At 40.5% G+C, this 23,166-nt stretch overlaps 1 protein-coding gene across 1 annotated transcript; it reads left to right on the top strand.

Annotated features, from left to right (window-relative positions):
• The first annotated feature begins 81 nt into the window (after positions 1-81).
• nhlrc2 (NHL repeat containing 2) lies at positions 82-22,363 on the top strand. Its single transcript, XM_061027857.1, has 12 exons — positions 82-257; positions 2,717-2,869; positions 7,782-7,831; positions 8,375-8,780; positions 9,874-9,995; positions 10,084-10,213; positions 13,118-13,211; positions 13,540-13,771; positions 16,563-16,685; positions 16,860-17,069; positions 17,238-17,451; positions 20,474-22,363. The coding sequence occupies exons 1-12, from the start codon at positions 95-97 to the stop codon at positions 20,734-20,736; spliced, it is 2,160 nt and encodes a 719-aa protein (XP_060883840.1). The 5' UTR covers positions 82-94; the 3' UTR covers positions 20,737-22,363.
• Positions 22,364-23,166: the final 803 nt, after the last annotated feature.

Below are 23,166 nucleotides of genomic sequence, written 5' to 3'. Positions count from 1 at the left end.
TTAAGAAACAAATTACATTTTTTATTTTTGTGTCGAAATGTGCGGCACGAATCTTAGTTGAGTTTACCTAACCAGGTTGGTTGTTGCTGGAACGATGGCGTCCCAGTGTAGTCTCTCGACTTTATTTCCTATTCAAAGTCAGCTGGATTGCGACTTAGACGAAGCCACGACGCGACAAGAGAAAGAAAATCTTGTGCACCAGTATTTGAGCAAACTAGACGAGGAAGAGGATCTGAAGATACCCGATTTCCAGACAGGTTAGATGATGTTCAAGCTCTTATCTCGCTCAGTACAGAGTTGCAGTAGTTCAAGAGTTAAACCGGAGTTCATGTCTCGACAAGTCTGCACTGTTTGGACACTGAACTATTAGCCTTTTCCATTTTTTTCCTCAATTAACTCAATTACTGACGAAGTACCGTGTTTATATAATGTTTTTGCAGGTAGTCGCAGTCAGTCAAGGCTCCTTTATGTGAAGGTGGATATTTTAAAAGTGCAATGTTATTGTGTTGTGTTTAGCTGCCACAGTCGATCAACTTTGCATTGTAGGTTTGCCTGTGTCAACTTTTTCTGTCCAGGTCATTAGGCTACTTTCTTCAGTGGTTTTTTTTGTATTATAACCCTGAGTATAACCAAAAGCTCCTCAACTCCTAACCACCCCCCCCCCCCCCCAACAGACACCAACACCTCTCACCCAATGCAGACTCTCAGCTGTGAACTTCGCTGTTTTTTTACTTCCTTCCTATTTGCCATGCACCTTAACTGCCTCTGCTTTATCTGGTCTCATGCACTACATCACTTTATTCTATCCTTTATATTTAAGTATTCATCCAGCTCTGGTTACTTTATTCCTGATGTTTCTTATCCATCATTGCACTACGGTCACTTTATTTATCTCATTTTTACCTTTATAGTTATATTGTATATATTAGTTCTGTTGTTCCATTATTCACCATGCACCTTATTAACTTATCATTTAGTATTTGCCTACTTGCACACAGTTCTGTACATATATATATATTTATTTCTCGTTTACTGCACATAGTTCTGTTTACATCTGGTCACTACTGCACATAGTTCTGGTTACATCTGTTTACATCTGTTAGTCCGATCACTGTCCACTTATATCTACTCTTTTTATATTTTGTATTTTTAAGTTAAGTTTAAGCTTTAAGTTGTATTTAAATTGACGCTTTATATTTAGGTTCAAATGTTTCGTTTACTTGCACTGTTGTTAATTTACTGCTCTGTGTGCCTTTGAATTGCCCCCCGGGGACAAATAAAGTTTTTTGAATTGAATTGAAGCCACCATGTCTGAAACAAAAATTTGATTAAGATTTTGCCTGGTCGTTGGTAAAAGCATGCACATAACTACAGACTCCAGTTTATTATTGTAACGGTACTAGATTATATGAAGCGTTAAGACCAATTGTCAATGTTTACCAATACTACTGGGAACTATATTACAGTCAAGATAATATCATGATTCTGAATCCAACACTACTTAGCTACTCATATGAAGCATGCAGCCTGTTGACAGTATCTCATCACACCAGTAGATGGGGGTCTACAGTAGAACAACAAACAGGAGAATCAACAAGGCTGTGTGGGATCATAACAGGGACACCAAACCTATTTACAGTCCACGCACCAACCACAACCCACAGACCATTCTTTAAAGTGCAGTAAAGACACACGTTTTAAACATTATCCGTCTCTAAATAGAGACAGTTATTGGTGTATATTTTTTAGGGGGATGTTCATTGGTTTAACATAAAGCAGCCTGATGGACAGGGGACATGAAAACAAAACGATGTGATTTGCCTTAATTGGAAAAATGTCGCTGAAAGTTTTCAAACCCTTCAGAGCAATAATAAGGGATAGGTGATTAAACTGTTGTTTATATTGTATGCTTTGATAAATACATTTGTATTTACTGTATATAGCACTTTTCACACACAATTTAGAACGTGCTTTACAATCAAAACAAATCATGAATAATAAGACACATTATTAGGCAAATGATCAAGCATTTGGAATAAAAAGAAGATACCTGTGCCGAATGTTAGAATAGAAAGAGAACAGGGAAGGCAGAGCCAGGGAGGGCTCAAGATATTATATTAACAGTAAGTTTTGCCTTTTTCCTACATGTAGACTTTACATTTATACAAGTTTAGTTCAAATCATTACAAAAAGGAAGGGGATTATCAGATATTATTGCCACTCTATTTACAAGTTATATTTACAGCTGCATATGATACCAGGCTGTTTAGGGTGCCAGACATGACCCATCATTAATCTCTTATAAAGATGATGAGATATTAAAATCAGAAGAGCAAGTTTTCTTTCTGCCTCTCGGCTTTTGTGAAGGTCAGGGTCTTGAATATGAACTGTTTTTGTTTTTTGTTTCTAATTATGCTGTAAAATTTCAAATTAAAGTTTCATTAAGTGCATGTGCATGGCAAACATTATGAATTAAGTGCATATCAGACACAAATCTAGAGCCATGGAAATTAATTCATGGCAATTAATTGCTTAAAACTCTTCTGAAGTCTTATGCGTTTCCATGACGATGCTTTAATCTATCAGCTTTTTCCTCCATGTGACAGAAATTCAGAATCAGGCCAGACAGATACCCATTAAAGCGTTTGCCTCCACTGTGACTAAACACTCATTATGAGGATGACAGCATAATTTCCCACTCTGTGATTTGCTCCAGGCTTGGAATGGCTGAACACGGAGGGTCCTCTGTCTCTGAACAAGGAGCTGGCTGGGAAAGTGGTGCTGCTGGACTTCTTTACTTACTGCTGCATCAACTGCATGCACATCCTGCCTGACCTGCACCAGCTGGAGCACGAGCACTCTGTCAAAGGTATGGACTTAAACTGGCTTTAAGGCAGAAGCCACGTGATCCTGAAGGGCTTGAGAGACTTTATGGAGGCGTAGAGTTCAATTTCACGACTGAAAATGTTATTTATTAAACTTGCAACGGATAATCTTCCTTTTCATAACATTATTGACCTCATTTCATGTGGGAAAAATAGGATTGTACAACCCAAATTGACGTCACGCACTACAGAAACAAAAAGCCTTAAATGAATAATGTATCAATAAATACATTTGTAGAATGATCATAATAAGAGGTGACATGACATTTATAAAATCTACTGTTACAAGTCACCTGCCGCCTTGTAAAGCATAGTTAGGTGAGGTGAGATTGTTTTAAGCTGTTTGGCAGAAGGGAAAACAAGTCACCTCAAGTTTCTCATCAGTCTGTTCTGGTCCATCATATTCTGAGATTAACAGTTTTTTATCACAAAGAAATAAAACTTGGGGGGAATGTCATTGTTAAGCCTGCTTGTAATCGTCTTTAGCAGTTTATTAGCCTCAATCTGTGATAATAAGCATTGTCAAAATGAAAGTGGAAGGATAGGACTGATATTTTTCTTCCTTTCTTCTTATTTTTTATCTTCCCAACAAATGCATAAAGAAGACCCAACACCACGTACGAGTTAGTCCTTCACTCCATTCACACTAGCCCTTCCTTACATTGTCTGCAACTTGGGTTTCCATTACAAAATCAGCACAAAATCCATCATTAAGCCTGTCTGCAAAATCCATTCTATGAACGCCTAAATACTAAACAAAGACTGAGTAGTTCCAATTGAATGAGAGCTAAGCCATTTCATGAAACAGTTGGGCAGTGTAGTGTTTTGCAAACATGAATGAAACAGTAGTCATTCATGTATTTTGTTGGGACTTTCTTCAGCTATGGATTTTACACATCGGCGCTTCAGCGAATACTTGGGTCTAACCAAGAGAGAAGTGTTTGTAGGACTGACTTGAAGAAGACCACAGTGTTCATGGTAATGCAGGGAGAGGTCACTAAGTGCATAGATGATTCATCGATTGCCTCGATATTACTCTTAAGTTTGTTTTTTCTTAGAGGTCTGGATAGTACTGGATAGTACACCAACAATACTGTCATAGTTAGCCTTCTGCGAGGACAATAAAAACAGCCAAAGTCAGGTCCTTGATGACTTTATCAAATGGTGTGAGGAATCTTATCTTCAGTTAAGCATATCTAAAACTAAAGATGTGACCATTGGGTCACATTGGGAAAAAACTCCCACAAGTCTCACTCGTTAATGGTCAATCTGTTGAATGTGTACAGTCATACAAATATCTCGGGAAATTGGCCCGTTTCCCCTTTGACAAAACCACAATAAGTCATTTTTACGGTTGTGGTTTTGTTGAGTCGATTTAACTTAACACTGTTGTGTTATGGAAACCTCTCTGTGAAGAACAGAAACTCTCTGCTCCAGATCGTGAGGTGGTCCAGTAAGGCTGATCGGAGAGCAACAGCTTAGTCTAGAGACCTTGCTGTACATCAGGCAGAGTTGGAGCGGATCAACAGCACATGTTTAAAAGATGAATCCCGCCCTCTGAATTGTGAGTTTCAGCTTCTTCTTTCTGGACAATTACTTTCCGTTCCAAAGTGCAGAACAAAGCACTGTAGGAACAGCTTTGTCCCAGCAGCCATCAGTGGGCGGAACAAGTCGTAGGATATCTGCGAGTATCGTGCTTTTCTTCTTCGCTGCTTGATGAGGTTGTTATAATTTCATGAAGGTCTTGTAGGGACAGAGACAGCAGGCTGGGAAGCTGGTTCATTTATTTATTTCTCTAAATCTTCTCGACCCTGGAACCTTTACGTATCATCTTGTTTATGGAATTTTAGGTTAGAACTGCACACTTTATGCACTTCTGCCTATGTACCGTGCATTTGCACTTTATATGTTTTCTGTATGGTCTGTGCTTTGTCAAGTATATGTGACTCTCTCTTCAGCCAAATGTACCTACGTGGGTACAAAGAAAGTAACCTGAATATCTGTAAAGAAGCCTTCTAGCCTGGGCCCAGACACTTGAGTCCACAAACTCCACCTAGTGGACTGATTTGTTTTGCAATGTGACGCAAAACAATGTTTCTCGTCTGGTTACATAGTAAGTGATCTGATAGGGACCTCTGATTAGCTAATCAGCTGTTTTCAAGCTGTTGTCAAGATGATGAAGGATACATAATAATAATAATGGTGACCACTGTGGACAAGTGACGCTTGTTGAACAATGTCTACTCAGTAAGGCCTGACATCGTAATTGGTCATTCATTGCTACATTGTCCACTTTCTTCGAATCCCAAATCAAATCTAAATTCTGTCAGATATGAGGAAAATAAATCACGTCCAGTAATGTCACTTAGGTCAGAGTCAACTGGAGCCAAAGACTGCAAGTTAGAAACGAAGCAACAACACAAAAAGTAAGAGGTCTGGATTAAGAGAGAATTGATCATTTTAGTCCTCTGTTGCCCCCTCCTGTTCAAGTTTTACTGCATGTCTTTCAGGCTTTTGTTAGCAACAAAGAATCTGAAAAAGAAACATAAAACTAAGCGTATATGTGTTTTATTCTTCTGCAATATATCCTTGTAATAATTGAAGTCTCCACATAAGTGCTATGCTGAATTATATGTGATGTCTTTTAATATGTTTAGTATCACTATACAATGGAGTCCCAAAGGTACAAGTTGTTGTTGGATTTACACCATAGGCAATATGTGTTTGTAGGAGCAATTCATCATTGATGTTGGTGCTTTTCATGGGATTTATCAACAAGAAGAAAAATATAGAACACAGCCAGATTTAGTCTTTAATGATTTATATATATATTTATTATATTTACCGTTTGCCAAATAAAAAAGAACCCAGGAAAGACAAGAAGCTGATTACAAGTCAAGACTACAGGTACAGTGGGTCCCTGAGGTGGCAGCAGCCCGGCAGGCCTTGCTGAGGGAACACCAATTTCACAAACATCGTATTACATGTCACCCTGTGTCATAGGATTACGATGAAAGTTCAGTGGGGCGGAGAAGCTGTCGTACATCAACTCCACTTCTCTCCTTTTTCATTTCCAAGTCAAAGAGGTCTCTTATCTGCGCTTTGAAGAGACAGTAGCTATAAATATTCACAAGCCACTGTGTCATGGGGGCCCATATTTGTCCCTGGATGTACTTTCACTGTATGGCTCTTTATATAGCCGCTCCTTGTAAAGCATAATCACATCCGACTGACTCTGGCATCCTGCTGACCCATTCAAGGGATCATCTGAGGAAGCTGGACGGCTTGAAATTCAGTTCCGAGCGAGGCTGGAGGCACAAACACACACACATACAACGCCGTGCCGCCGCACATTATCTCACTCCCCTTATCTTTGGCACTGCTGTGGGTACATTCTGTTTGCTGCTCTGGTCAGTGAGGTGTGGGAGCCACCCAGTCCAGTCACTCCCACAGTCCACCAAACCACCCACCCATCGTCACTGCAATCTGTGCCTGTACCATACTGCTTGGCAGAGGCCACGGGTGACGAAGTACACCACAGATAGTGTGAGTTTTAAAGGTTTGGAAATGAGTGTTTTAACTTATGTTGAGGGACGCCTCGATGATGTGAGTGACCGTGAAGAAAATGTCCAGTTTAGTCCATTTCTGGTGGATGGACGGTTTCAGCTTAGCAGAAATGCCCGGTGGTGTTTTGTGTCTAAAAATCATGAAAAGATAAAAAGCTAAAAAGTCCTCACAGTAGCTTTAAATAAACTTAATAATGCATGTTTGTGCTGATTTAAGGATCAAAGTGAGTTTCATTTTATAATGGAAAATGATCAATGAAAAATACCTTCAATCCCTGTTTGTTCTGCATTCCTGAAACTGGCAATATAGCATTTATACTGCTATGCAAAGTAACATGTATACGAAGACTTATGAATAGATGAAAAGGCTGCTTTTCTTTTTTTAAATATGCTCATAAATCTGCTACATAAACTTGTTATAACAGGGATAGAATTTAAATTTGATGATTTGCTTTAATTGGCATTAGAGTCACATGCTTAGCAGTTACATACAAAGTATGACTACATTGTGGTAGAAAACATTTATGGACCATGTAAATCTCTCAGCCAGCGATCATTATTGAGAAAAATGTCTTCTCTGAGTGACAGGTCAGCGTTGGCTCTTCTGCTGCTCCACTGTGTGTTTCATGCAGCATTTTGAATCGAGAAATGCAACTAGGTAACAAAAGAGATTCGCGTGCTTCAACAGCAGGTCGGGCTGATGGCGGGGTAAAAGGAAGTAAACTTATCGACACATCTGCTAACACAAGAGAGTCTGTTTAAAAAGAGCAGCATCACAATCATTTTTTTTTTTGACACTGCTGGCTTGCATAACGTGTAAACATCCGCTGGCATGGTTTAAAGACGTACATTCTGAAGGGATTAGTTCCACTGTCTTGTCTGTATAATAAGCATAGTGTTAAAAGTCTCTGATGACTACAGAGAAATATCTGTGATCAACATTTAAACAGCCTAGCAGCACTAAAACGTGTCCTAGAAACTTCACATAATAGAAAGACCCATTAAAACTTTTGTTTTAGTGTGGAAAATCACATACTTTCCCTTCTTCTACGCAGGTCTCTTTGTGTTTGTGAATGTGTGTGATCATTGTCTCTTTGTGGCCTTATTGATCACGTTCATGTAACTTGTTGACACAGTGATTTAGAGGGAGGTATTTATTGGGATATTCATTGTATAGTTTTAATGGACACACATTTTCAACTCGAGTATTTATTGGGTCTTTCCAGTTACTTTCACAAACTCCGTTTTGATGAGTCTAAGCTCTCAATCGACTGTTTTTTTTTTTTTTCTTCTAATCTTTGTATCTTCATGTGTTCCTCTCCTCCCTCAGATGGACTGGTGATCGTCGGTGTTCACTCGGCTAAGTTCCCCAACGAAAAGGTGAGTGCTTTTATTGAGCGTCGTCAGTTAAACCATCATGTGAGCAGCTCGTTGTAAATGAGAGAAACCTCGATGATTTTTTTCGAGGCTTAAATTAAGGTTGATGATGAGGTGCAACTTTGAGAAATGCTGTTAGGTGTGATGCAGTTCGATCCTTTCTATACATGAGCCTTTGTCCTCCAGCGTAAATCTGAAGTCACCTGAGTTTGTCAGATGCTCTTTATAGGTGTCTTTTAGTTTGAATAACATCATTTTTATCAGTATTGTTAATGCAGTATACTTTTAATCTACAAAAAGAACTGTTCAATGTTTTTTTCGTTCAGTTTTGGACTTTTGGTAGAAAAAAAACGGCTGATGTTACCTTGAGCACTATTGAATTATAATATTTAATTTTTTCTGACTGAAAATTAGAAGAATGATCTGGAAACGGGCAGATCATGAAGTAAATGTATTAGTAAAACTGCTCTTATGTTCTGCAACAGATTCTCAGCTCTCACTGATTTCTCTGTGTGTGTGTGTGTGTGTGTGATGGACCCTTCAAAGGTTCTAGACAACATTCGCAGCGCTGTGCTCCGCTACGACATCTGCCATCCGGTGGTGAACGACAGCGAGGCCTGCCTCTGGCACGAGCTGGAGGTGTCCTGTTGGCCCACGCTGGTCCTGCTGGGCCCGCGTGGAAACCTTCTCTTCTCTCTGGTTGGAGAAGGCCACCGCGACAAGCTGAAGCTTTTCACTGACATGGCCCTCCGTTACTACGGGGAGAAGGGTCTGCTGAAGGCACACACAGTGGGGATCAAACTCTACAGAGACTCCCTGCCTCCCAGCGTCCTGTCTTTTCCTGGGAAGGTGGCCATAGACGACAGCAGGAAGAGGCTGGCCATAGCAGACACCGGGCATCACAGAATACTGGTGGTTACCGTTACTGGGCAGCTTGAACATGTCATAGGAGGTGAGAAGTAGGAAACAGAATTTAGAGATTCTGGACTACTCGAGACAGGACATAATGTCCAAAAATGCATCTTTTATTGGATTTTTTTCTTTTAAAATAAAAAGGAAGCTAATGTTTTTGCTTGTAATCTGTTAGAAAACAACAACATGAAGGCAATACTAATATTTTTAGAATACTCACATGCTTCAGTAACCCTCAGAGGAGCCACATGGTACTCTGTGTAATCCAAACAGAGAGGTTGGCAACAGCCAGGACTAGAGCATGCTGGGAACTGGCACTGACCTATGTGTGGACAAAGTAAGGGGGGGGAGAAAAAACATATGTGTAGGTTGACCATTTATCACTGCTCACACATATTATGAGGCGTTCCTAACATGTGTATTTGAGTTACAGACGTCTAGAAAATCTGTATGTAATTTATGAGGACAAAATCCTAAAACTTTTTCTTTTATTATGGCTGACAATGACCTTTGTCCCAGAAATGTTATAGGCCACAATTCCCAGAGCAAATGTTCATGGAGTATAAGAACACTGGGTTAGATAGACCAAAGTCACAAAAGTTTAAAGGGACACTTCACCCGTTGAAACATGAATCTGTATTGACATTGGGTCATATATGTAGTAGAAATGTGAAATACATTTTGAAGTTCTTGGCCGAGAAAAGGCAGAAAGTGTCTTTTTGGCTCGTGGATGAAAGACACCAAATCCCAGAATGCACAGCACCGCAGGCCAATATGGCGGACGTTAAGTTTCGATTCTGGGAGTGAGTTCCCACTCACTGATCTGTGTGATTGGTCTGTAGCTTCAGTGGTCGAAAATATGAGGAACTAGCGATGTAGTTTCACCCCGCTAACCGCAACAGCTTCCAGTGACGCAAAAAATCATCATTTTGCGTCACTGGAAGCTCCGTTTCAGACTTAGAAATACAAAGATTTCCCATCTCAGGGGAAAATGAGGGCGGGATGCACGACCATTCAAAAACACTACCAGGTTTCTAATGATACAAAGCAAATGGGTGAAGTATCCCTTTAGTAAGGTTTGTAGGTGAGGTATTTATTTGCAATAAAACACATCATTTTGATATGTTTCAAAGGGCCTGAAAGTGGAAGACAAGATGGCGACCTGTCCAAAGCTTCCTTTAACTCCCCTCAGGGTGTGGCCATTAAAGGAGACACTGTATATGTGGCTGACACAGAAAACCACCTGATAAGAAAGGTAGCACCTTTAACTTTCACTTTAAACATCTGCATGTTGACCTTCTGTTTCTGCCTCTTGATGTTTTTATTTTCTTTGTGTGTTTCAGATCGACCTCTCAGAGCGGAGAGTCAGCACTCTAGCAGGAGTAGGCACTCAGGGCACAGACAAAGAGGGCGGGGCCGTGGGACCTGAGCAGCCCATTAGCTCTCCTTGGGATGTGACTCTGGGCTCTGCCGGTGAGTCTTGTGGCGCCTTCAAACGTGAAGGACGGTGTTTCAAACATGTCCTCTTCTTTCCTGCTCTGTGTCTTGCCGCCCGCACTGTTTTTCTGCATGCTGCCATACGATCAATACATACTGAGAAGCAGCTCAGCTCCTCCCTCTCTGTCAGGTGGCCTGGACAAGGTTAGATTACGGTGAAGGTTGAAGGAGAGAAAGGACTTTTAAAACACACAGTCTTCAGTCTGCATCTTTATAAAATCCAAAAACACACATCGATACATGACAAGATAAATGTTCTTTAAGGAAACCAGATTACTTTTTAGTGCAAAAGCAATTTATTATCCTGCCAAGTGTTTAGCATTTCAGCTGGTAACAATTATTTGGATTTAATTAAAATATGTAGACAGTAGTTGTTCAAATCTGTGTCTTAAAATGTGAGAATATATCCCTGAACCTGAGTGTTTACAACACACAAAAAATCAGTTAGTTTCTGTGCAGAATTCAAACATCACATCAAAGGAAGCTTCAGAGGGGGAAAGAAATACTGAACAGACTATTTGAATTCCTTTTCAAACCGTGGGATTGGCCTTTTTTTTTGTCATTATTATTTGTTGTAAATTTGCAACCACTATTTATTGTGGACTGTAGAGCACGTTGGTGAACACTGCTGTGTTTTAAAACGGGCTCTATAAATAAAGCTGGACTGGATTGTGGGATTCAATTTGCCAGAAATGTAGTTCTACTGAAAGATGTTGAGGACTAAAATAGATATTATATAATAAAATACTGAAAGCTACCTGAACACATCTTTTTAATGTTCCAAAGAGTAGACTTAGCTCTTCTGTTAATCCCTTTAAATGCTCTCCTATTACTAATTTGCCTTGGTTAATTTTTTTGGAGAACTAATCTCATATAATATTTCAGAAAGTGTCTCTTTATCCAAGAAAAAGTTTCTTTTTTTTTTTAAAGCACAGACATTATGAACGTCATGTGTTGACATCATTACTGTGGGCGGGGAGGATGTATAAAAGTAGTGTGGAAGTGCTGCTTTGCTGTAGCCTCATTCATGCTTTTCATTCAGAAATTTCAAGTGAAATATTCTTACAAAATATTTCTTTCTTTCCAGTCCTTGTTTAGCACCATAGTAGTTATTTACCTTTTATGGATTTAATCATTATCATAAATTATATTGTCGAAGTAGATATTTGGACTGCTTATTTCAATACATAAAGAAGTGCAAACAAACGTTTATTTTCAAACAGTGACTTCTTTTACCTCTGCTGCCTCAAGCTGACCATGTTTGCTAAAAGGCGTCGTAGTGCTTCCTCCAGCCGGAGGCGTTGTCGTTTGTACCTGAAGTCAAATTGTGGAGCGTGTCGGACCGTCCCTGTGACGTTGTGTACTCCCATCAGTCAAACAAAAAATTTAAGTGTTGCTTGTTTGTTCTGCCTGTGGCCACGTCTGTTTTCATTAACAGTCCGTTTCAAAGTAATACATATAAAGTAAAATATTAATTTTGAAACAGTTTAGGGGTCCTGATTATTTTCACCATAGCGCTCAGCTTGTATGCAAAAGGTAATCAGTCTTTGTCCGATGTTCTGCACAGGTTAGCGGGTTGCCACAGCCGGCTGGTTTTGCACATCACCACATGTTCTGAAGATGTGGAGACAGACGCTTAACATTGTCCACTGAGAGTACATCCAAACACTCCTCTGCATATTCATATTACTCACCGTGGTGTGTATGAATAATTAAAGGACCAAATCAAGAGGAGCAAACACCTTTTGTACAGTCCTGCAGTGACGTTGACGCTGTGAGTCCTCAGTCAGTCGTCCAGACGTGACACAGATGAGCTGAACTCTGCTGCATTAAAAACACAACTGAGATGCTGTACATCTACACACGGGCTGTGTGTGTTTTTTTCATTAGAGTAGAGGTCATCTGAGGCGCCGTGTGGCTTCTGTCCGAGCGTCTGCTGTCATTTGACCTGCTCTGACGCTTCTTTTTAAAAGTCTAAATTTGAGCTTTAAATTAGACAGGAAGAGAATTCTGGAAAGAAGAAAATCTCAGCTTTCACTTAATGTAGACATGTTGAAATGAAATCAGGTTTGGCAAAACTACTTGAGACTAAGTGAATGCAGGTTGATTGTGGGCCTTTTAGACAACAATGTAACTTAACATACAATACGATATGGTACGATACGACGCACTTAATTGTCCCCTTAGGAAACATTTTCTTGTACGTACAGCTGCCTACATAGTAGAATCAAATAAAAACATAACTATACAAATGAACAACAATCCAGATGTAAACAGAGAAGAACATGCCAATGAGGCAGGAGTGTGCAAGGATGGAAAACCAATACTTGTTGGAAAGAAGAGATGAGAGCTTGAATGAATTGGGAATGTTCAAATTAAATCAGCTGGACAACACTTTCGAAACTACCAGCATAAGCAGTGGTATTTATCTCTGTAGATGGCGAAAAAGCAATAGATATATTTATTTTGCATCACTTTTATGTCCTCGAAACATTTTATTGTCCACCATATAGCTCAACGTAAACTCACCAAACACGTCCAAAATGACCTTTTTTACCTTCAGGAACTATATTTGCACAGGCTTCTGGATGATATTGACAGTGACAGCCAAAAGCAGTGACACAGGGTTTTCTGCTCCTCTACTGAAACTGGAGTGTGTGTGTGTGTGTGTGTGTGTGTGTGTGTGTGTGTGTGTGTGTGTGTGTGTGTGTGTGTGTGTGTGTGTGTGTGTGTGTGTGTGTGTGTGTGTGTGTGTGTGTGTGTGTGTGTGTGTGTGTGTGTGTGTGTGTGTGTGTGTGTGTGTGTGTGTGTGTGTGTGTGTGTGTGTGTGTGTGTGTGTGTGTGTGTGTCTTTGTGTGTGCATTTCATTTGTATGTGTAGGCGCTGATGAAGATAACGTGCTGTGGATAGCCATGGCAGGGACCCACCAGATCTGGGCTTTGTTCCTAGCAGATGGGAAGCTGCCCAAAGGAAGGTGAGAGACTGCTACACAAACACAATGGCTGCTTGGTAACAGCAATCATTCAAAAGCACTAACAACTCCTTCAAAATAAGAAAGACGGAAATAGAAAAACTGACTCCTTCACATGATTTATTTCTGGCATGTGTGGTAGAAAGTCATTGACAAAAAGGATGCAATTTTTGTGTCACCATTAACCCCAACAAATAACATCTCCCTCCGTCATGCAGAATAATTTAGTTTTAGAGAAATAAAAACCACATTTATGCTATGTCTGCTTTGTTTGAACTGTCCAGCATTATATTGAAGTATTTCCGCATTGTCTTCCATTTTTTTTTATTAGTGAGTCTAAGGCCGGGACATGCATAAGATGGGCTGGCAGCGGGAGTGAGGAGAACCGGAACAACTCGTACCCTCACAAGGCGGGTTTCGCTCAGCCTTCGGGTCTGGCTTTGGCCCCTGAGGAGCCATGGAGCTGTCTGTATGTGGCCGATAGTGAAAGCAGCACCATCCGCACGCTGGCACTGAAGGACGGAGCCGTCAAGCTGCTGGTCGGAGGAGAGAGAGACCCAATGGTGAGTGTGCATCAGTAGATGGATGGATAAGTGAACACCTGGATGAATGTGTTCTTAAAAACTGTTTATATCTACAGAGTTTAATCTGTCCTCTTTACTGTCCGTCATTTATTTTGACATGGTTTCTTCTCTTTTTTTTTAGTCTTACCAAAAAACCATTCACTTGACATTCAACATTTCACACAGTATCAGGATTACTTCAGGTCTATTCTCACGACTACAGCCACTGACAGATTGCAGTTCTGCGACAAAGTTCCGTCGTCAGTACCTCTTTGTACTTTTGCAATATGTGACGTGTGTAATTGGTGTCACAGTGTGTGAATTCACATTGCATTACGGGCGTTGCAGAACACCCAGAGGAACCACGAAGGGCCTGCTCGTGAGCACTCAGCGGGAGGTCCACACACACACACACACACACACACACACACACACACAGCGCTATTCCGCCTCACTGGTTTTGATGACACACATTGCCAGCTTGTTCCCTTCTATTCTACCTCTCATGGTGGATCAGGGGGTTGGAACGACCACTTCACCATTCCGTCTCCATGCTTTACACATTGCACACGTGGCATAACGGGGACTCAACTATTCCTCCTTCAAATGGCAGTCTGTGAGCGCCAATTGTTTGTAATTCAAATGTAAAAGAATTGCAGTACATTTGACGAAGTGTGGCAATAAAAATATTTTATATACAACTACAATCCTGCTGTAGGTGGGTCAGATTTTAGCCGTTTCCTTGTGACAGCAGATGTAATGGTGTCACTATCTTCTTATCATCGTATCATTCCATGCTTCCAATAAAAAGGCACCCATATAAACTGTGTTGCACCTAATATAGGTTTCAATATCAGGACACAACTACTCTTTGAACCCGGAGGGATTTTCTTTATTTCAGGCGTTTTTCTTCTACTTGTTCTCGAGGATTAACACATTAGATTCTGATGATCATGCTGTTTATGCTCCTTGATCCGTACAGTATCTTTAACCAACTGTGTGTTAACCAGAAATGATGTCTCTGAAGTTCTGAAAGTTTATATCAAAGTTCCAGCGGTTTTCTGAGGCTGCTTTGAACAAATCAGCCACAGAAAACAAGCACCTAATGTATTCCACAGAGCTTTAATACAGTTTCCCTCTTTAGTTAATTTTGTCCGTAAATTCCCTCAAACCGAGTTAGCATTAGAGTTTACACTAGCACTATTTTAGTGCTTCAGTAAAAGGAGAAATTCTTATCTATTATCAAAGGCACAGACGTGAACAGAAGCTCGAACAGAAGGCGGAAGAAAATGAAAGTCCATTCCCAAAGCAGACTGCAGGAACTCTAAATAAATAACCTCTAATGAATAACCTCTAATGCAGCACTTTCCATGATAATAACCCCCGTGAACCACCACGATCCATCAACAGCGAACACACACTTAAAAACCTGCACAGTAGTCTTCCACATAGGCGGCTTGAGAAAAGCATAACAACAGTTCTGAAGAGAAACACTTTGGGTAACTCCTTTTCAATCAGACGGTTACAAGGCCATTTCTCCTCAGATAGAAAGTATTGATGAAAGGAGCGCCATGAATAAAACACGGCTCCTCTTGCTTGTTGCTTAAGCAAAGAATGAAAACACTTTCTTGTACTTTATTGTTGCTCAAAGCCTTTTTCCTTCTGGTGTATTTTCGACGAGTCTAAAAAAACGAGTCTTACACAGAGAATTCATTGTTATTGATCTGTTGCCCAAAGATATTTAAGAAAGACAAAAAACAAATGTGTGTGTGAGGTGGCGTGTTTGTACTTCAGCTGGTACTATCATTAGATTAAAGACATACTGTGGTGATCAACAAACTTGAGAGGTGCTTCAGGAAGAGGATTGTTGTCTTGAGAGAGAGAGAGAGGGCCAGGCTAGCTGTTGCCCCTTTTCTCAAGTCTTTATGCTAAGCTAGGCTAACTGTCAGCTGGTTATGGCTTTTGTATGAAGTTAGATGGTATCGTGTACTCCTCTGACCCTCAACAAACGGGAAGGATTCCCCCAGAAGTTGAACTGTTCAGCTGAATGTTCAAGTCAACCCGGGGCGGTCGATATTTCAATTAGTGCTTTGCGCTTCCTTCAAACTGCAGAACTTTGTCACCGCAGGTCACACTCCTGCGGTGAAGACGAGCTCGAGAGTTCAAGTGCACCCACTGGCGATGAATTTATTGCAATAAAAGAGTTTTCCCGAAAGACTGTTGTTTTCTTGTTTAGCAGGCTCTCGCTCTGTTAGCTGAACTCTGCAGCCGTGGAGATTGAATGAGCTGTAGAGGATCATGGGACATTTTGCACGGTTGTTATGTCATTATTTGTGCTTCACTAAAAAGCTCTTAACGTCAAAACTGCCTTCAAATTCTAAATCATCTTTTTTCACTTTAAGACATCAACAAATCATCAATTTAGAACCATAGCCTGAGAATAATTATGAAACACTCCTCTATGCTGATGTGATCATCTACTCTGCATGAATTCCATGTCTTCACTTTTCAACAATTGTTCTGATAATGAAGCCAGTGTTCTAATGTTTTGTAAAGTGTCACTGTTCATTTACAGTTTGTGGATTTGATTAGCTTTGATTTGACTGACTTAAAGCGTCCCTTTCTTCGAATTCTAGATCTGAAATAAATAAGAAGTGCTCTACAGTTTCAGATCGGATGCTATGTTCTTTCCAGTTTGCTGATTTAAAAAAAAAAAAAAAAAACCCTAACCCGTTTGTAAACTTTCATATCTACATCTGATCTCCTCTGAACATCGCTCTCTTTGAACCAGAACCTTTTTGCTTTCGGGGATGTAGACGGGAAAGGAGTCGGCGCCAAGCTGCAGCATCCTCTCGGTGTTGCCTGGGCTCCTGAACAAAGCCTGCTCTATGTGGCCGACTCCTACAACCACAAGGTAACTGTTGCATGTCACAAGGGAATCAGCTCAAAACTGTTACGGGCTCAAACGTGATGCTTTTGACCTCATAAAGGCTTCCCTACGGTTTCTTAGTGGATTCACACTGCATGTGTCTGTGTTTGATCCAAACTCAAATAGAGACCATACATAACTTGACCTTTGATTTTTCAGATCAAGTTGGTTGATCCGAAGACGAAGCAGTGTAGCACATTAGCTGGGACTGGCGAGGCTGGAGAAACCCTGGGCCCTGAATTTGACAAATCCTGCTTCAATGAACCTGGAGGAGTCTGTGTGGGCGGCAGTGGAAAACTTCTCTTTGTGGCCGATACCAACAATCACCAAATCAAAGTGCTGGACCTGACCTCCAAGACCGTCTCACTGGTCAGACCAATATGTGTGTGTGTGTGTGTGTGTTGATATGTGTGTGTGAGAGAGGGCTCATTTCCAAATGTGAGAGAGCAGTTAGCATTTTGTCCCTGTGTTTGTTATTAACTGTCCTAACAGTGTGCAGACTTTCAAACCAAACATCCAAATCTCTCTCCCCTCCAGTTCCCCGTCTCCATGGACTGCACAGACTCAGTACCGTCAAAGCCTACGGGTCCGGCCAAAGCCCCGACGCTGCCTAAATCAGCTCCCAGGAAAGAAATGCCCGCAGTGGTGGTGTCTGCAGGCCAGACTCTCGTCATGTCAGTCACTCTGTCGCTTCCAGAAGGAACCAGACTCACTGAAGAGGCCCCCAGCTGCTGGGCGCTCTCCGCTGAGGGTAAGACCGGTTTAATCGGCACGTCAGCAATCAAATGTGTGCTCTCAAGTGTTTTAAACCAAATCCCGGATATGAAAACTTATCCGAAACTTCTATGAAAGCTGTGGGTTTTAAGAACTAAATGGCCTCCTCATCTTTAGCCTAATCTTTTGAATATTTGGTTTTGTAAACACTACGTAAACATTTGTCAGAAAGACAAATGTTTGCCAGGCCTGCTGTGCCTTGTAAAGGTTTCTGAGCTGTGATGTATCAGTCACTGGTTAGGAGGATCAGTTTAGCAAACAGGCAGATCTGGCAGAGACAGCAGCGTTTGACAAAGACTTTACGAAGACTCTGCTGCTGATGGTTGAGGATAATGACGTTTGTAAAGGAAGAAGACAATCAGGATTTAGTAGTAAAAACAGACAAAATCTCATTTTCACACTTAAAGAATTAGCTGATTTTGTGACTGGGTATTTGTTTCTTTTTTTCCCCAAATTTACAGGGATCAAGGCAGGATTATTTATAGTAAAAAAAAAAGCCATGCCGTTGTATTTTTTAATGCAAGTCTTCCACCCACATTAGTTCTCTACACGTCTAGTGACCCTGTATTCCACTCTAGCTCTCCTATTGGCTTTGCTTTGGGCTGCTATTCACAAGTCTGTCCATAAATAATGGCGATGAATTGTGCTTGAACTTAATTTTCACTGTACAACAAGCAGATTGTCACTCTGCCAGCCCACAACACTGCGCTATCTTCCTGAGCGGAGAGAAGACTGAGTGTAGTCAGAGACAGAGACGGGTTTGTTCATGGCAATGTCACATAAAATATCTGATTTGTACGACTTCAGGGCTTTTGTTTGATGTTATTACTTTGTAATCCGCTGAAGACTGACCCATGGCTTGTGTGTGAAGTGATTTAAGATATCATGTGGTTGATGGTCCATTTATTAGGTTTGGAACAAAAGTGTTTCCATCATTCAGAGCGACGCAGCATGCAGTGGGCGATAACAGTGACCTATTTTTAGAGCATTTCGATAAGACGACATGCCTTGGTTCACATAATTAGCTAACGGGCTATGTTACGTGATCCTCAGCTGTCCGATTACACTCAGTCTAGACTTATGCCGATCACATCAGAGCACAGGCAGGAATTTTAATGGATCAAGTAAGAACAGTACGGCACATCTAAACAGTTTTTATGAGCTTTTTGGAATGACGTCCCTGGGTCCCTGATGTTAGCCATTGGTTTCATTAATCACAGCTGGCATGGATTTAATGCTCTCCCTGGCATAATATTTTCTCATAGTTAACGTTCTAGACTTTTTCTTTTCGCGACTTTCATTCATCTTTCAGTGGTCAAAACTCTTTACAAGTGTGTCTGTTTCTAAAAATATCCCCCCGTGTTTTCAGTGCAGTCATGTCCTCGTCCTCTGTTTGATTCAGTGGGGCTGTTTGGGTTCCTGGCTAATGTTGTAGAGGACTCCATTTAGCGCTGATGTGCGCCGCTCAGACTTGAGATGGAACACAGGGAGCACCTTGCCACACTCAATTTCAAAAATGTCGATGTCCAACAGACATTTTCATTCAAATACAGTACATTTCTGCCATTCTGCCATGCGAGACACGGTGTTCCTGATCTTGTTTGGTTTTTTTTAGCCCTGCACGGAGGGCGTCTCAGGGGATGGCAAGGTCGTTCTGTGCATCCCTCATCAAGTCCTTAATGAACTGCCATGAGATCTTTTACGGACAGTCATTCGCCTCTTGGAATAAATCTCACTGATCTAGGTTATGGAAAAACATTGCCACCAGCAGGTTGACATTTTTATGGTTTGAGTAAAATGTCAATTGTTGGATGAATTGCAATGGCATTTTGTGCTCCCATAAACCTTTAATGGAGCAACATCATCGGGTCAACGTTTAACTTTGTCCAAATACCGAACCAGGAAGTCAGACAAATCTGCCGCTCTGCTCTGGCAGATCAGTACCCTCCTCCTCTAGGTCAGACATATTTCAGCAGTCGGAAATTAAGTAAGACCCTTCAGAACAGTTCATCTGATATCAGGCAGACAATGTTGACTTATCTTTGGAAACTACCAAGATGGCCGCCACTGTTTCACAAAGTTCTGCATCTGGTGGTGCATCAGTAAGTCATTTAGAGTGCAAAACAGACGAAGATGTTTGGATCCCTTAAATTGATCATATACATAATCGACATAAAATAATGCTTTTACAATTACTATTTTCACAAAAAAATCATACAAAATATCAGAATCAAAGTCATATTACAGAACCAAGAAGAAACATTTAAAACACATAACAGACAAAAAAGCAGATGGACTGGGGCGACCGTGCCTTGTTGTTAGTGTGCGTGCCCCATGTACAGAGGCTGAAGTCCTTGAAAGCGGGCAGCCCGGGTTCAAATCTGACCTATGGCTTCTTTCCTGCATGTGTTTCCCCACTCTATCCTCAATTCTCACACTTTCCACTGTCCTGTCTCTGTAATATAAAGGCATAAAAAGCCCCCCCCCAAAAAAAAAAAAAAACGAGGACATTTCTAGAAGCCGTTGCCTGTTATACTAACACTTCTTCACACTTAGGCTGGTTGTTCCAATTGCTTGAGACATCCAGAGGCATTGAGGCTGTCAGCATTGAAAACACTGCTTGGAAAAAAAACGAAAAACTGTGCTTAAACGCTCACTTTCAAATCGCTTCAGACGTTGCCAGGCTACCTTAAAACAAACACATTTCTGAAAATGCTAGCGTGCTAACAGACAAAACAGGTCAAACTTTGTATCTGCATTCTGATTGTGCAAATGCGTACCAACATACTTGCATTAATTTAACATGTTAGCACTGTAATCAGGTGTATGTTGGCATGACAATAGCATTTAACTCAAATCAGAGATGTGTCCAAAAATATCCACACAGAGCTGGTAGGATGTGTTTTTTTTTTTTAATAACCACATTTTAAGAGAATTAGTGTTGATTCTCCACTTTGACAGGTCTGGACTGATTGAATTCTTCTTCCTGTTTTTGGCAGGTAACGAGTGGCTTCTAGGAGGTCAGGTGATCACTGGTGACATAATGGACGTGTCGAAGCCCATCTCCATCACAGCCAAACTTCCAGCTGTTATAAAGGACTCAAACAGCAATCCAAGCCTCACTCTGGGTGTGTGGGTGTACTACTGTATGGAAAAGGGTAACGCCTGTATGATGAAAGCTGCCTCCTTCACCCAGCCTCTTCAAATAAGTGCCAATGCTGTCGACGGAGATGTTACTCTATCTTTGGCTCACACCTTCTAAGACCCTTTTTAATTGTTTAAGTCACATTAAGTGCAGAATCAATACCTTCTACACACACATACTCGTTTTTCATTTCTGTCCTAGCTAACTCCAGCTCCTGTTTTGTTTCAGGGATCCGTAAGTAGAGAGCACAGATTGTTTCTGACTGTCACTTCTAACAAAAATGCAGCTCATACAAATCGGATTTTCTGGGGAATTTCATTTCAAACTGCTCAGAGGGCCAAACACAAAAGAAAACAAATAGTTACATCCCCAGGCATCTTACAAATCATGCACAGGGAAGTGAAGTGAAAACAATGCAGCAAATAAATATGAAAACATACTGGAGGAGGAATTTTTAAAAACAGATTTAGTTCAAATGGGCTGATATATGATCCAGCAGAAGATGGATTCTACCTCTCCTTGCACAAGCATTGCTTTTGAATGCTAATACAGAAAAAAGGCCTAACCTCAAAGATATAATATTGGAATCCCACGAGGCTTTCAGTTGGATTATTAAGATCCCAAATCAAAACTCTCAAACGTTCTTTATTCTTAATTCAGGGAGAGAAGAAGAAAGCTGAAAAGGACAAGGTCAGGAGAGGTTATCTATGCAGTAGACTCACATTGGTATTATCATGACTAATTAGAAAAATGACTCGCTTCAGAGGATTCAATCAAACATTAGCTGTGCACTTCTCTGTTATATATATGTCCATGTTTACGTATGGTTTCTTTGGTTTACACTCCTCCATCGTGGCTGCGGTCTTCAGGCACACTTTTCTAACTCGTACATATTTGTTTATGTAAATTTACACCCTCTAAAAGGTTTTGCTCTTCTCTTACAGTTTTGTTCTGGGTCTCCACTGCTTGTTTCATACTTTTGAAATGCATTATTCATGACCCGAAGGAGATGTTCTAGAGCATAAAATATGACTCTTATCTAAGTAATGAATGAAGTGCCTGTACTCCGAAAGTGGACGCAACCTCCTGCAAACTAATGATCGGCTTTCTGCTGCCTTTGCACTGTGAGCGATATCATATTAAGAACGTCTTATTAAATAACCTCTCAAGATTAAATACATTTCATCTCATGATAAGGAGATGCTCTAATACTGTGACATGCTCTGAACTATGTGATGATAATGAGCAAGTTGTCATTTCCCATCATTGGTTTGTTGTAAGAAATGGACCAAAGAGTTCTTTTTTTTTTTTGTCGCTGTCATGTCTCACATCATGACGTTTCTTTTCAGACTCTTTTTATTTGGTTTGGATCACTCGGCCCGAATGCCTCAAGAAGAGGTGCCACTGTATGGATGGTGAAAAACTGATGACACTTAAACTGTATCAAAAGCAATAACATTTGTGTAATGAGAGGAATGTTTTATTCCCACAAGTTATTTATTTCAAATGAACTAGAAACGACTTGCTAGCTGGATTCCTCAGTATTCTGGCTTTTTTTTTTACTAACCATGATGAGCTTGAGTTGCTGCCTGTGAGCGTTAAGTTCAGGTGTGATTTGGGACCGTCTGTGTTACTACTTCTTAATGCTGCACTTTAAGATTAAACGAAAAGCTAAGAAAACATTTGTATGTCTGTTTCCTGTGTGCATTGAATAAAGAGCATTGCTTTACAAATCCTTTACATATTCACGGTGTCTGAGAATCAAGTCTGAACAAAACATTTAAAACACTGATACATTCAAAGTAGGGCTGTCAAACGCTAAAAAAAAAAATGTTAATCACGATTTATCACATTTTTCTTCAAAATTATTTTTATTGAATTTTAGATAATTACACACATTAACACAAACAGATCCAACCCCAATACAATCCTCCACCCCTTGCTGTCACTCACGTAGAAAGACTCTTTCACTACCTCGCCATATTCTGTTGACGGTTGTTGAGGCACTTGGTGAAAAATAAATAAAATAAACATAAATATACACAATTAAGTATTAATAATAATATTCTGATGTATAGGTAAGGTGTAATAAAAATAAATAAATAAAAATAAATTTTAAAAAAGCCAGAAGCAGCATTACCAGGTCAGTAGATAGAATGTGTCAAGGGTCAAGGCAAAGCAAATTCACTATTTATTCCTGTGTGGAGGGTTTGCCAAAGAATGTCAGGAACGATCTCCAGATTTCATTGAATTTCTTTTCAGAACCGCGCAGTGTGCGTCTGATTTTCTCAAGTTTCAGTTTATTAAGTACATCCCTTATCCAATGAGAAATTGAAGGTGGGGCAGTATCCTTCCACCTCAGGAGTATCAGGCGGCGAGCCAAGAGGGTGGTAAAAGCTACAACTCTTTTCCCTCCGATTGGTAGCTACGTCCCCTCGGGAACTACTCCAAAAAGAGACGTAAGGGGATAAGAACCCCTCTAAGTTGGGGCATAACCAAAACATGTGGATCAGTGTTGCAGCCACAGTCTTACATCTGTCACATGTA

The sequence above is a fragment of the Labrus mixtus genome, chromosome 21 (genome assembly GCF_963584025.1).
Source record: "Labrus mixtus chromosome 21, fLabMix1.1, whole genome shotgun sequence".
Classification (NCBI taxonomy): Eukaryota; Metazoa; Chordata; class Actinopteri; order Labriformes; family Labridae; genus Labrus; species Labrus mixtus.
This window is presented reverse-complemented; position numbering and strand designations above follow the sequence as displayed.

Excerpts from the sequence above, each read along its gene's own strand:
- nhlrc2 (XM_061027857.1), top strand. The coding sequence starts at position 95 with ATGGCGTCCCAGTGTAGTCTCTCGACTTTATTTCCTATTCAAAGTCAG. Across the intron at positions 13,772-16,562 it reads GAGGAGAGAGAGACCCAATG|AACCTTTTTGCTTTCGGGGA; the intron begins GTGAGTGTGCAT and ends TCTTTGAACCAG. Across the intron at positions 17,070-17,237 it reads CCTCCAAGACCGTCTCACTG|TTCCCCGTCTCCATGGACTG; the intron begins GTCAGACCAATA and ends TCTCCCCTCCAG.